This window comes from Misgurnus anguillicaudatus, unplaced genomic scaffold (genome assembly GCF_027580225.2).
Source record: "Misgurnus anguillicaudatus unplaced genomic scaffold, ASM2758022v2 HiC_scaffold_31, whole genome shotgun sequence".
Lineage (NCBI taxonomy): Eukaryota > Metazoa > Chordata > Actinopteri > Cypriniformes > Cobitidae > Misgurnus > Misgurnus anguillicaudatus.
In genome coordinates, this window is record NW_027395281.1 from 4,088,986 (window position 1) to 4,102,872 (window position 13,887).

Here is a 13,887-nt window from a genome sequence, read left to right on the forward strand (position 1 = left end):
CAAATACGTCACAATATTTACCAACTGTAAAAGGGTCTATAGACCTTTTGCGAGTCGAAATCACAGTTACGTCACGCGCGCATGTGGTTGCAGAAAAACAGTGGAAATGAATGAGACACGAGTGAAACGAACAATATAACTGACTAGAAAATGTTTTGTTGTGCTGTTGAGTGTCAGAATAGGAATGCCAAAATAGATGACCTTCATTTTTATAGTATACCATCGTCAAAGACATCATTTGAAGATAAACGTAGGTGTTTATGGTTGCAATAAAAGCCCTCAACCGGACAGACTGGAGTGATGAAATAATCTGAAATTTTTTTAATAATTTGAATAGAAAATAATTAGAGAAGATATCTGGTGTTCTGTCGAAGTCTGGTCACTCTATGTGTTTCTTATAGCGTTTTCATCACGTTACCTTTATAATTTATTTAGAAAGATTAAATATTATGAATTATAATGTTAGGCTAGTAACGTAAAAGGCTACTGGTAAGTTAACATCAGGCACCCAGCACTGACTCTGTTGGTACTATTTTCCACGCAACAACTCCTTGGCATTTTGACTTACATACACAGCTACTAGCATACAACACAATGCACTTCTCTTCTTTCTGCCTCTCGGTTGCTCGCGCAACCAGTTAATTACGTCGCCTTGCAACCCGTCTATTACAACAGCTCTTATGTTGAATGCTATTCTGATTCATGACCTGGTGTAAATCTCAAGTTTAAATTTGATCATTTAACACCAAAAAGGATTAGGCCTAAATCTTACTGCACTACTGTTAAAGGGATAGTTCACCCAAAAATGAAAATTTTGTCATCATTTACTCAATCTCATGTTAATACAAACTCGCATAAATTTCTTTGTTTTGATGAAAACGAAGGAAGATATTTTGAGAAATGTTTGTAACCAAACTGTTTGTGGACCCCATTCACATACATAGTAGAAAAAATATATACTTTGGAAGTAAATGGGGTCCACGAACGATTTGGTTACAAACATTTCTTAAAATATCTTCCCTTTGTGTTAATCAGAAAAATGAAATGTATACAGGTTTGTAACAACATGACAGTGAGGAGATAATGACACAATTTTCATTTTTGGGAGAACTATCCCTTTAAGTCCAACATCATTATATGTAGAAACAAAAAATGCGTTCCTCAATCAAGATTACTGGTGGGATTTACCTTAGCATCATGCGAATTCTCTTCTTGAGTTGAACTTTTTCAACTTTAAGGTAAATCACGTTTGTTTGTGTCATTTGCATTGCCCCACGCGAATTTGCGTCCTTACATTGATGTTGTATGTTATCTACTCGCGTTATCAAATACTTAATCCACAACACAGATTTAAGACAGTGGTGCTCCCTATTTTTGTTGTCGGATTATCTGCTCGTGATCACCAGTGTTGCCAGAAAGAGTTGATGGTTTCCAGCCCAAAACTGTTCCAAAACCCGCCCAAACGCACAAAAAAACGCCCAAAATGTTTAAATCAACATTTTGGTTTAATTTGGTTAGCATTTATTTAGTTATTTTAACTTCCACATGAATGCACCATACTATAGCTAGCGACACCAGAACAGAACCACACACTAAAATGACATAACTTGTTCACAACAGCTACATTATGTCCCCTCGCCCACACAGACAATGCACTTTTACAGCGTATATTTAAGTGGTTTTATGATTATTCAAATACCCAATTCGTTAATAACAATTTCAACAATGTCTGTTTTTTATCTATTTATATTATTATTAATAATGTATTTTTACTCCTGATAAATAGGTGTGTGTGAGAGAGAGAGATCGCAAATAGGCTTATCTTATGCAGTAAATGCAGAACAATAATAGGCTGTTGGTTGAACTTGCTGAAGAACACTATTAACATCTGATCTTTTCAGAACTATATACAGTCTGGCTGAAGTTCATGGTGCCAGAATTGACTTAATGACAGCCGAACATTTGGTTTTGTTCACCTGAAATGCTCCGATAATTCATCCACGGCTCAACCACATGTAATTGATGTCCGTTTCTCAATCCGGCTGCAGCCTGCGGAGGTCTCATATGCAGGGTGCATGCCTCATCAAGCCTGGTTTATTTTAGTTAACTGACCATTACATTCGCAAGTTATAAGCATATTACAACAATTTACTATTAACTAAGAATAAGGGTCAACTTTTTAATTGTTCATATTCTGAAACAAGACAGTTTTGATGATGTAAATGCGACCTCTGGAGGCTGCAGCATTCGCATTGACGAATTTGCAGTGCTATTTTCCGATTTTAAAAGGCATTATCCATTGCTTCAGGCCCGGGTCACTCTCCCACTCCTATCTGTAACTTTTTATACAGTTTCCCACTTCGACATCTTGATTTCCCGCTGAGACTAAAGCCGTTTCTCAATACCAAGTACGCCAAACTCGGACTTGTGTCCTTCGTAGTTCGAACTTGCAAGTTCAGACTCGGAAGAACGAACTCCTGACGCGAAATGCATTCTGGGAAACTTTGCGTTCATAAGTCCACACAAGTCTCCTCTGACGCATCCTCGATAAAATTGGCGGATCAAGAACACATCCGGGGATTTTATGTGAACTTGCGCTTGATGCGAACTTTGACGCTGCGTCCGAAAACCCAAGGCAGTGACTCGTTGCCTCGCTGCCTCATGAGGAAATGACTTCGGATGCATGAAGGCAGCTCAGAGAAAGACTTTCGGACGCACTTCAAAGGCAGCGTGTTTGAAATATAAACAGAGAGCGCCTTTGTGATAACTAATCACATATTTGAAAACTATAAAACTAATTTCTCGCTAGAAATGCAATTAAAAGGTGTAAAAAGTGAACATCTACCTTTATTTACACTAAATTGGTGGTCCAGTCACGTCCTTGGCCGCCATTTAATTTTTTCAAACTCGACCTTGCTTGACCAATCACATTCTTATTGTACGCCCACGCATAGGTATCTTAGGAGACAGGAAGTAAACCAAACATTGAATTCGGACATGCCTTGATGCTTTCCTGCCTTGGAAAGCTGCCTCAGAAGGCAGCAATTTAGAGTTTTCGGACGCAGCCTGAATTGGAGTAGTACTTGGGCCGCGACCTATGACGTTGCACAAGTCCACAAGAACGCAAGTACAGACAAGAACGCATATTGAGAAACGGCTTGAGAGAGCTGTCTGGCTGCTATCACTTGTGATTGGCTAAACGCGGACTCGTCATCGGCGTGGCGTCAACACAAACACATGCAGTGGGCGTGTGTTTAGTAACGTCAGATGAAATACATGCACACTTGTTTTTTTTGTTAAAATATTTGCCTATAAAATGCACGTTTCAAACCCGCCCAACTGATCCCAAACCAGCCCAATTTTTGCACACCCGCCCAAGCCATTTTTTACCCGCACAATCAAATTCAAAACCGCCCAATTTGGCAACACTGGTGATCACCATGTTGTGTGTGTGTGCGAATGAAATCATACCCCTGCATTGCAAACAGAGTTAAACGTAAGCTAGCGCATAGTGACTGGATATACCAGTGAGCAGCGCAGATTATGCGGGCGCGCACACAGCATCCAAAGTGCAGCGAATATAAAACGGATAGATTTGGATGGATTAACCGAACGACCGCAATTCACTTGCGCGTATTGGACCGTGGGGGTCGAACCGAACGGTTCAATATTATATTGAGAATTGTGGCATCCCTAGTACCAATGTTTTTTATCTGTTGGTGTACAAAAGAAAATACAAACATATGCGACCGTTCACATGACATTAACTGTTTCTAAAAGCAATGCAATGGTGATTAAATTTGTAAACTAATTTTCTGCTTTTTGAACGATCTAATAGGCTTTTTGCCCAGCTGCACTACTTCCTGAACATCAGCCAGCTCCTTGTTTCCTGTCTGCCATTATTGGACAATATGATTAATCTTGGTGTGTCTGACCTCAGTAATCACAACAACAATAATCAGACACATCTAGATTAATCAGATTGTCCAATAATGGCAGACAGGAAACAAGGAGCTGGCTGAAGTTCAGGAAGTAGTGCAGCTGGGCATAAAGCCAATTTGTGTAATATTCCTTGTTTTCATCTGAAATATGTGACTACTATTACATTCGCAAGTCATAAGCATGTTACAACAATTTACAATTAACTAAGACTAATAGGAATAATATAATGAACTTAATAATTGTTAAAATTCTGAAATAAGCCTCCAGCCGCCTTTACACTGTACATGACAAATGCCCGGAAGTCATTCATTCCTTATGGAGAGTCACAAAGGGGCTGCGTAAGGTGACAATCATCTTTTATTGTGAACAGATATTTGATGAATTGAATGGAATAAATGCTTTTTTATTGATCATTTAAAATATAAATTTTTTTTAAATGACTTATTCTCATGTTATGTGTTTATTTATACTGGAAATATTTAGTAAGACTATAGACGCGAATCTGGACCAGAGCAGACAGAAATGCAAGAACTGCATTAAAAATGAGTGGACTTATTAAAAAGAATCTCCTGAAAGTCTGATATTTGTAGTTTAATATCTGTGTTTTGTTTTTTTCTTTCTGTTTGTCTCTGTAACAGAAGTGGAGTTAGTACGGTTAGTACGGACAAAGGATGAATCTATCTATCTGAATACTACTACAGAACCACAAGCAGATGATGTGATAGAGTGGAAGTTTAACAACACTGTCTTAACTAAAGTGAACAAAAAAGAACAACCCCGCTCAGCACCTGTCTTTATAGAGAGATTCAAAGATAGACTATATTTGGATTTGTTTGGTTCTCTCATCATTACAAACATCAAAACTGGAGACTCTGGACTTTATGATGTACACATCACTAACAACAAACACATCATTCACAAGAGATTCAATGTTACTGTCACTGGTGAGTAGTTTGTTTTTCATATCACTGTCTTTGAATCTGTGCTTTATTTGAACTATATGAAATATGAAATCATCACACATTTTAAACACTCTTATTACACGGCTCTCTGGAATGCTTGATTCTGATTGGTCAGTTGAGACATTTGCAGGTTCGTTCTTTTCAAATAATAACCGCTCCAAATTAATAACGCATAGCCGGACTACTTGCACGAGTAAAATCGCTCCGCGCCAATAAAGATCAATAAAGATTACTGTCTGTATGGCGCCATCTTGTGACAAACACTCGACAACCACGACAAGAGACAGACAGCTTACTGAGACTGAACTTGACAAAATAGAGCATGACAGCTACGAAGCCAACAAAAAAATACAGAATGGGCATTAAAACTGGCTAAAAGAGAAAAAATGGAGACAGACAAGTATGAAGCAGAGGATCTTAATAAGGTTTTACGATCATTTTATGCATCTGTGCAAAGTTTCGCGGAAGGATAAAAATGTTAATTTAAAACAAATATGCCAATAAAATGTTTCAAATTCATATTCATATCCAGTTTTTTTTCTTATGTGGCAAGTAGCCGTGTAATAAGCGGGATAATGTAGAGGCAGCCGGTAGTTGGAAATAAGCCCCTTCAGTGTGATACAAGACCCTCCGCTTCGCGTCGGGTCCTGATCACACTGTCGGGGCTTATTTCCCAATAACTACCGGCTGCCTCTACATTATCCCTTACTTATATTGATGCATACAACCGGAAAGTAAAGGGCTGTAGTCCAAACCGGCCATTCGCTGTAGGCTTTGAAAGGCGAATTATGTTAAAGAAAATATATTGCCTGGCAGTATCATTTTACAGGTATTATTTATGCTATTATAGCAACATTACACACTAACTAGGGTGTAAAAAAATTCAAGAGACCATTCAAGATGTATGTGACTTTGTTTCTTCAGTAAAACACAAATGTAGATTTTTATGTCCAACCGTTTCAGTCAAAAAAGAAAAAAAAAAGAAAAAAAACACAGAGCCGTAGTTCACTGACAATCAGGGCAATTTTGCATTAATTATCGTGGATGTATCGCCTGCGATATGGCCCAAGCTTGTCAGTGAACTACGGCTCTGTGTAGTAAATGCTGCTCCATCTGAAAGCAACTGATGGCCATTTGTTACTAATCAAGGAACCAGCATTACTGACAAGATGCACATGATATCGCATGCGATTTATTGTGCAACCCTAATTTTTATCCTCTAATCAATACAACACTATCTCCAAAGCAATATGCACATGCACAGCACCTTCTAGAGTATGTGTTAGAAAATAGAGTAAGCAGTTTACCAACACAATGATGGAGATGTGCATCTGATGATTACCGAAGAAACTGCAGATATAATTAGTGATAGGCCAATATATTGCAGAGGCCGATATTTAGATTTTATTTATCACATCGGACGATAAATCTTTTCAATCTGCCACTAGATATAACAAGACTGTATTTTACAGCACACTTTTAACAATAAGCCACATTGTTTATCTAAGTTTATCTTTAATAGACAATTTGTGTTTGTGTCTGCAGGTGTGTTTAGTGCTGATGTTACATTGATAGTGATGAAGGGAGATAATGTTACTCTGCTCATTAATCCTGATGAAATAAAGGGAGCTGAACGTTTGTTCTGGAAGTTTAACAACAAAAATATAGCAACTATTGATTTAGAAGAGAAAAATGGCCAAGTAAAATACAATTATAATGAGGCATTCGGTGGCAGACTGAATCTGGACCGTAACACTGGATATCTCACCATCAACAACATCAGAACTAATGACACTGGAGAATATAAGCTGGAGATCAGGGGCTGGAAGATAAAATACAATTCATTCAGTGTTACTGTCAATGGTGAGTAATTCATGTCTTTTATTGTCATCATCATCTGGATTAAATGTCTGTGAACAATTTATTTAAGAAATAATAAAATGTATCTTTAATCTCTATAAAACATCAGAACATATTAAATCAAGAAACTAACAACAGCAGCACTGAGAGATTTTAATGGTTATTTACTCACATAGAAGTTTGTTGACTGTGATTTATGTTTATTTCAGTGTTTAACCTTCAGTTTGTTTATGTACAGAGTTTAGGAATTTCACAAAGTTCACCAGTCAACAAACTTATGATCACAACACCACCTGCGGTGCAATCATAATATTACAACAAATTATTAAAAATAATGAAAATCATTAAACGCATTAAACGAGTAAAAACTTATTTTTTACTCTTTAGTTTTAATGACAGCAACACCGGAGCTACATGATCTCAACCTGTTCATTAGGGGTGTCAACAATAATCGATTCGGCAATGCATCGCAATGCGCGCATGCACGATTCAGCATCGATGCAGCAAAGTGCCATAATCGATTATGTCACTGTTTATTTTCTGGAGAGAGATGACCGTGATAGACGGGTAAATAAAAACGCACCCTTTTCCATGGAAAGTGGACATATGGGCACATTTCGGATTCTATGAAGACAAGACAAATTTCTCATCTCAGGCAGGGCTCTTAAAATCGCTAGCCCGACGTCTTGGGGCTATTGTGAATTCCTGTCGGGCTACCAAAATGTATCTCCACCTGCCTGTCGGGCTATCTTGGGGAGGAAATAATATTTTAATGTTTTTGCTTTGTCTCAGATTTAGTTAGGTAATTATATTGTATGTATTTCGGCGTCCTCTTATCAGTCATTATCCTCACGTAACAAGTGAAACTGTCAGGAAATGAAGTGAAAGCATAAATAAACCCATCCTGTAATGTGCACGTCTGATATGCGCGCGACTAGTGATAGACCGATATATCGGCCGGCCGATATATCGGGCCGATATTTGCGAGTTTTATGTGTATCGGCATCGGCCGATACATGGCTGCCGTGTTTGCAGATTTTTCCGGTATAATTTACAGACAGAGTGCTGGAACCCGCAAGCGATTGCAGGTCATGTGACTAAAAACAACCAACCTTTCCACGACAACATTTAAAGCTCGGCTTAACAGCTGATCATAGCTGAACAAAGTGGGGTTTTTTCATATATGGGGCTGTTTCCTGGACAGGGATTAGACTAGTCCTAGACTAAAATAAATGTAAGAACTGTGCAAACTAATAACATCTCTTTTTAACAACATGCCATTTTTTTACATAATTTGTATGATGTAAATTGAGTGAGCAAAACCAGTATCGGCTCCAAATATCGGCTCAAGAAAATCGTTAGCCCGTATCGGTCATTGGCTAAGGCTGATGAAACAAAAATCAGTATCGGCATCGGCACTGAAAAATCCATATCGGTCGATCCCTACGCGCAACCCTCTGCACGCGCTTCTCCCAGCTAGGCTCTTCACGAGCACGTGCTTGCGCGAACTCAAGTCATTTAATAAAATAACGTCATTTCATTTTTACCTCATAGACTAACATTGTTATAGCGTTTATTTTTTCTTTCTTCAGTTAGTAACTTGTGAGAAGGAAAATATGTTTGAGTGATTTCCGATCGATTTGACACGTCTAGGCTATCGGGAGTATATTGTTACAAGCTGTTAAAATAATCTAAAAATAACATTAGAGGAATGTTTATTTTCTTAAAGAAAACATTCCTGGCTAACCAAAAACCTTGGAAAATAGGGGAACGTTTTGGGAACCAAATTGTTAGCTGGGGATGTGCAGGAATAGTTGGCTTACATGGAATTCCAGGTTGTATCAATATTCTACATTAAACAGTGTATTTTTTATTCAGGCTACTTATATTCATTTCGGGCTTCCAAAAATTAAAGAGTGTCTGCCCAAAGGGCTACCAGGGATTTAAAAATTTAGCGAGCTCAGGTATATAATTGTCATTGTCTTAAAGCTGCTTGTCTTTTGTTTTTATTGAGAATAGTTGCACTTGACTTTACTACTTGACTTATTAAAAATTTGCCTTGTTGTGTACAGTAGAATTCTGATGAATCGAATCGTTACCTGGTGAATCGTAATTGAATTGAATTGTGAGGGCAGTGCCAATGCACACCCCTACTGTTCATACGTTTCATTTTAAATCAAAATATTACAACTTTGTATTTTGTATGAAGATTTAAATTTTCTGTGTTGACCTAAAATCTACTGTGTGTGAAGTCCAAGATCTGTTTAATTGTGTGGAAATTACTGACAGCAGTTAAAGTTGAAGATATATTTGGAGCAGTTCCAAATCCTTTGCCTCATTCCCCTTCTCGCCCCCAGAAGTCGGTCCCACTGCCAGATTTAGTTTACACCTTTAATTTTTTAATTCTTTCAACAGGGGCATTGTTAGACATAAAGCTTTACTGGGGCACAGCCCCTCTATTTTTGCTGACTTTTTTTGAAAGCCTGCTGTGTGCAAGATGTGTGCAACACTTCTATACAATGTCCTTTCCTTAACCCACTATTCTACACTGCAACAGGTACTGTGAATAATAAATATGCATTTAAAAATATTTAAGTATCATCTTCATCTTACCTAACATTAGTAACATGTTTGGAGGCATAAATGGCATAAAATGTTTGAAAATAATGACAGCAGAGAAATATTTTCTACATTATACAATGATAGCAACAGGGACGGCCCGTCCAACAGGCAATACAGGTGAATACAGGGCCCTCCATGAATAAAAAATATTTTGTCGTTGCACAATTCTCAGACGCGATCAGCAGGCATAACGAGCTTCATGCGCAGGGAATAGAGATCACAAAGACTGAAAAAACCACAAGGATTGAACAACAGGATAAATTCCCCACACAAAAATCTTCAGTAAAATGATAATAAATACAAAACCTTAGTAAAAGTAAAGACATAAAACATTACAAAATAGGAACAGAGTTGGCTAATTTGCATAATGTTAATGACACGATGGCGCTTGCGGAGGTGTGTCTCATTGCACATGCTTGGAAATTAAATGTTTTGGATTATGGGTAATGTAGTATCGTATAACAACGCAATGTTTATGTTACACCTTTTAATAAAGATAAAAACAAGACTTATTTTAGTAAGGTTGCAGTGGTAGGCTTTGGCAAACTATGACATTAAAACGATACCTTTTAGGAGCTAAAGAGAAAAAGAGAAAAGCAGAGAAAGAAAAGCAATCACAAGGTAAAGGTAAGCCTATTTTCTGCTTTACATTGTTTATGCCTATGCTAATTTAAAAACATTAGAAAAATGTCCATCACCCTTTCTAAATTAACCCACATGAAAAAAGACTATTATACTATATAATTTACTGCAGTAACCTGTAAAGTAAAATTCTGCCTTGTGTGTGTACGCAAACTTTAAGGATGGAATCTACGCAAAGTGTTATACATGAGGCCCCACGCTAAGGTTGTGATCTATAAAGAAGAACTTGACCGCAGAATATGCGCACCTGTATATCACTCTATATCATACGTTAGATCCATGTTATCATGATGATGAAATCCAGCAGTGTTATTTGTGCTTGTACTGAGTGATAATTGTTTTATATACATCTTGTAAAATTCAATCTTAAATCAAAAATCATTGTTAATATTTCATCAGTGCTGTCTAAGGGTTACAATGTCCACTGCGAGAGCGCGAGATGGACCGACAGATGGATAGCATCAAATATACATTGGATAACCGCAGAACACGTTAATTACTGTGCATTTTTGTCATCAAAGTGTGGAAATACAGCCATCAAGCTCCCGGACAAGCTCAGTTTCTCTCTATAGTTATCGATATAACAGTCATAATTATGATGTGATGTTCATAACAAAACCTGCATGAAGAAACATGTTCGCCTATTACACTAAAATAAATATTTACTCTCATGTGTACAAGTTAATGCAAGTCTGTTAGGTAAAAGGAATTACTATTTATGTTTTTAAATTTAAATTATTATTTTTTTATGTCTGCTTTTTGTATAGCAGAGGAGAATGCTTGTGCTGCTGCTGCTGGAGAACGGTCCGCATATATAAGAGGCGTGCACAAAAGGAACAGAAAACACATATCTATGTGAGTCACGGGAGTCACATAAGTGTGCGTACGTGAATCTGCCTTGTATCATGCCCTATACACACCCATTTTTAACCATAAATAAAGTAGATGGCCTTACATCTGCCTCTCTAAATATTTTAAAAGGGGTGCCTCAAGGCTCAATCCTTGGGCCTCTTCTTTTTATTATTTATACAAACGATCTCTGCTATAATATAAATAACATAAACTATCATTATTATGCTGATGACACTGTTCTCTGTTGGTCTGGGTCTACAGTAGGTCAAGCTATCACAAATTTGCAATCTGCTTTTAACATTTTGCAACAAAATCTGGCTATTTTAAAATTGGTATTAAATTTAAAAAAAACTAAACTCATGACTTTCACTCGTGGACAATTAATTAAAAACATTGGCCCTCATTTATCAAAAGTGCGTACACCAAATTTCCAGCATACACCTGGCGTACACCCAAAACCACGGTGACTTTGAGATTTATCAATATGGACGTTGGCGTACGGCACGCTCAAATCCTACGCTACGCCTGCTCAGGAGGTGGTGTACGCACATTTTGAGTTAGTGCAGAAATGCGCAAACACTTCCTAACACCACAAAACGCACTGACAAACTAAAATATATGATATATTATGACCCACTGTAAAAAAACTAAACATAGTAATTATAAACTTCAGTGTTTATTTTTATGCAACATGAACTTCAATGTTTAATTTATGTGACTTTACCAAAGCATTTGATTTGTATGCATATGTATTCCTTACGTTGCGAGCCGTTTCAGGGCAGAGCACGTGAGCGGATCGGAGGGTTGAGCGGTGCGGTAATACCATCAGAGCGCCTTTTTCCGAAAATTCCGCTCGCTCAGGACCGCTCGTTGAACCCAGAACGCCCTTTGATAATTTGCTAGTTCGAGAATCTGTAAAAAACGTCTAGCAATAAGTTATGGAATTCAAGCCTTATACATAAATGTAAAGTAAAAATCAAAGTTAAGATTGGACAGGAAGAAAACATTAAAAGGAAGTGCGGAGAGATTGTAAAAGTTTAGCAATCCTGGAATCTGAAGCGGCACATTGCAAGAAAGCACAAGGATCTGCTACGAAAACATCGTAATAATGCATCAAAAAGTAAGCTAGTTACATAGCATTCGATGATAAATAAATAGCTACACATGAATAGGTAAGGTAAAATGCTTGTATTGAGTGGAGCCATAACTCCGATCATGATGACATGCGGACAAAATCATGGCCACGAATTATCTTTTATACATTATGGACACTTCCTTTTCTTATTTAGTCTAAAGTATGGCCATAAATATAAAATTTGTTCCCAATATTCAACAGTTTGTTCCTTGGAATTAATTATTATAATATTTCATAATTACTATTACAATTATTATTACTTCAAATATGAATTAGCCTAGTAAAACATGTGGATGTCGTGGAAACAAATTGTTAATTTGAATTATATCCGGAGCTCCGTATCAAACTGGATCTAAGATACAGCTAACAAACAACTGTATGTAAATACAGAACAACACACTACAAAAGTTACTACATCATTTTAAAATATTATTTAAAAAAAAATTAACTGAACCATTAAGCAGACATAGAATTTAGATGTAGGCAACAGTAAATAATAATAATAATAATAATAAATAATTATTCTTCTAAATATCAATTAAGTGTCATTAATAATAAAAATAATAATACAAATATTAAAGCTGCAAGCAGCGATGGAAGGGCCCTCGCACGCATGTGCACCGCCACCCTATGGCATTAGTTAAGCAGTGAACCAGGGGGATATGAATTAAAGTGGGTAAATATAGGTGGATATTCAAAGGACAAAAAATGTGCCACACCGCCTGTGCAGCAGGTGGCGCTATGACTGTACCTGATTATTGTTATATTGACGTGTTCAGGCCGGGACCCTTAACAAACTTGTGAAGTCGGGGGCAGATCGGATAATGTATGCCTGAATTACAACAGCTTCCTGTTTCATGGTGAAATATCACACTTTGCCAGGCTGCCACGGACACGCACTTCAACGAAAAGTCAAGATCTTCGCAATTTATCACGGCAAAGGGCTTAACATCAGTCTGACCAAATATGATGATGATTTGATTAAATCTCTAAGAGCAGTAAATCACAGCGTAAAACATGGCATTTCCTGCTACCTCTAGGTGGCGCTATGACTGAAGCTGAATATTGGCATTAAAATGTGTTCAGGTCAAGACCCTTATCAAACATGTGAAGTGTGGGGCAGATTGGACATTGTATGCCTGAGTTAGAACAACTTCCTGTTTCATGGCGAAAATGCCTAACTTTGTCAGGCCGCCACGGACACACCCTCCAACGAAAAGTCAAGATCACCGCAATTTAGCATCGCAAAGGCCTTTAGATGAGACTGACCAAATATGATAATGATCGGATTAAATCGCTAGGAGGAGTTCGTTAAAGTGCGACGCTTGGAAATGTCAAAAAATGACAGAGAAAATTCAAAATGGCCGACTTCCTGTGGGGTTTAGAGTTTCGCTCCAAGAGACTTTTTTGTAGGTCTTGGAGTGCTAGATGACCCTTCCAAATTTCATATCTGTACGCTTTTCGTAGTGGGGGGGCTGTTCTCTTGAAATTTTGCAGGTGGCGCTATCGAGCCATTTCTACACGCCCACTTCTGATGCCTATACTACATGTAAATTTTCGCCACTTCTGACGTGTGTGCAAATTTTCATTAGTTTTCGGGTATGTTTAGGCCCTCAAAAATGCGATCCATTTCGAAGAAGAAGAAGAAGAAGAAGAAGAAGAAGAAGAAGAAGAAGAAGAAGAAGAAGAAGAAGAAGAAGAAGAAGAAGAAGAAGAAGAAGAAAAATAATAATAAACGGAGCAAAAACAATAGGGTCCTCACTAGGGGTGTAACGGTTCGTGTATTCGTATCGGACCGTTTCGGTTCAGGGCTTTCGGCACGGTGCACACGTGCACCGAAAGGCCGAATGCAATCTTTTATGTGCGCCTGTG

General features: G+C 37.7%; 1 protein-coding gene across 2 annotated transcripts in view; it reads left to right on the forward strand.

Annotated features, from left to right (window-relative positions):
* Positions 1 to 13,887, forward strand: part of LOC141362996 (uncharacterized) — a 73,857-nt gene that overhangs the window by 24,984 nt on the left and 34,986 nt on the right. For both annotated transcript variants that reach the window (XM_073865398.1, XM_073865399.1), the window contains 2 exons: positions 4,581 to 4,886; positions 6,450 to 6,767. In XM_073865398.1, coding sequence (XP_073721499.1) covers positions 4,581 to 4,886; positions 6,450 to 6,767 — 624 coding nt within the window. The remainder of the gene's footprint in view (positions 1 to 4,580; positions 4,887 to 6,449; positions 6,768 to 13,887) is intronic.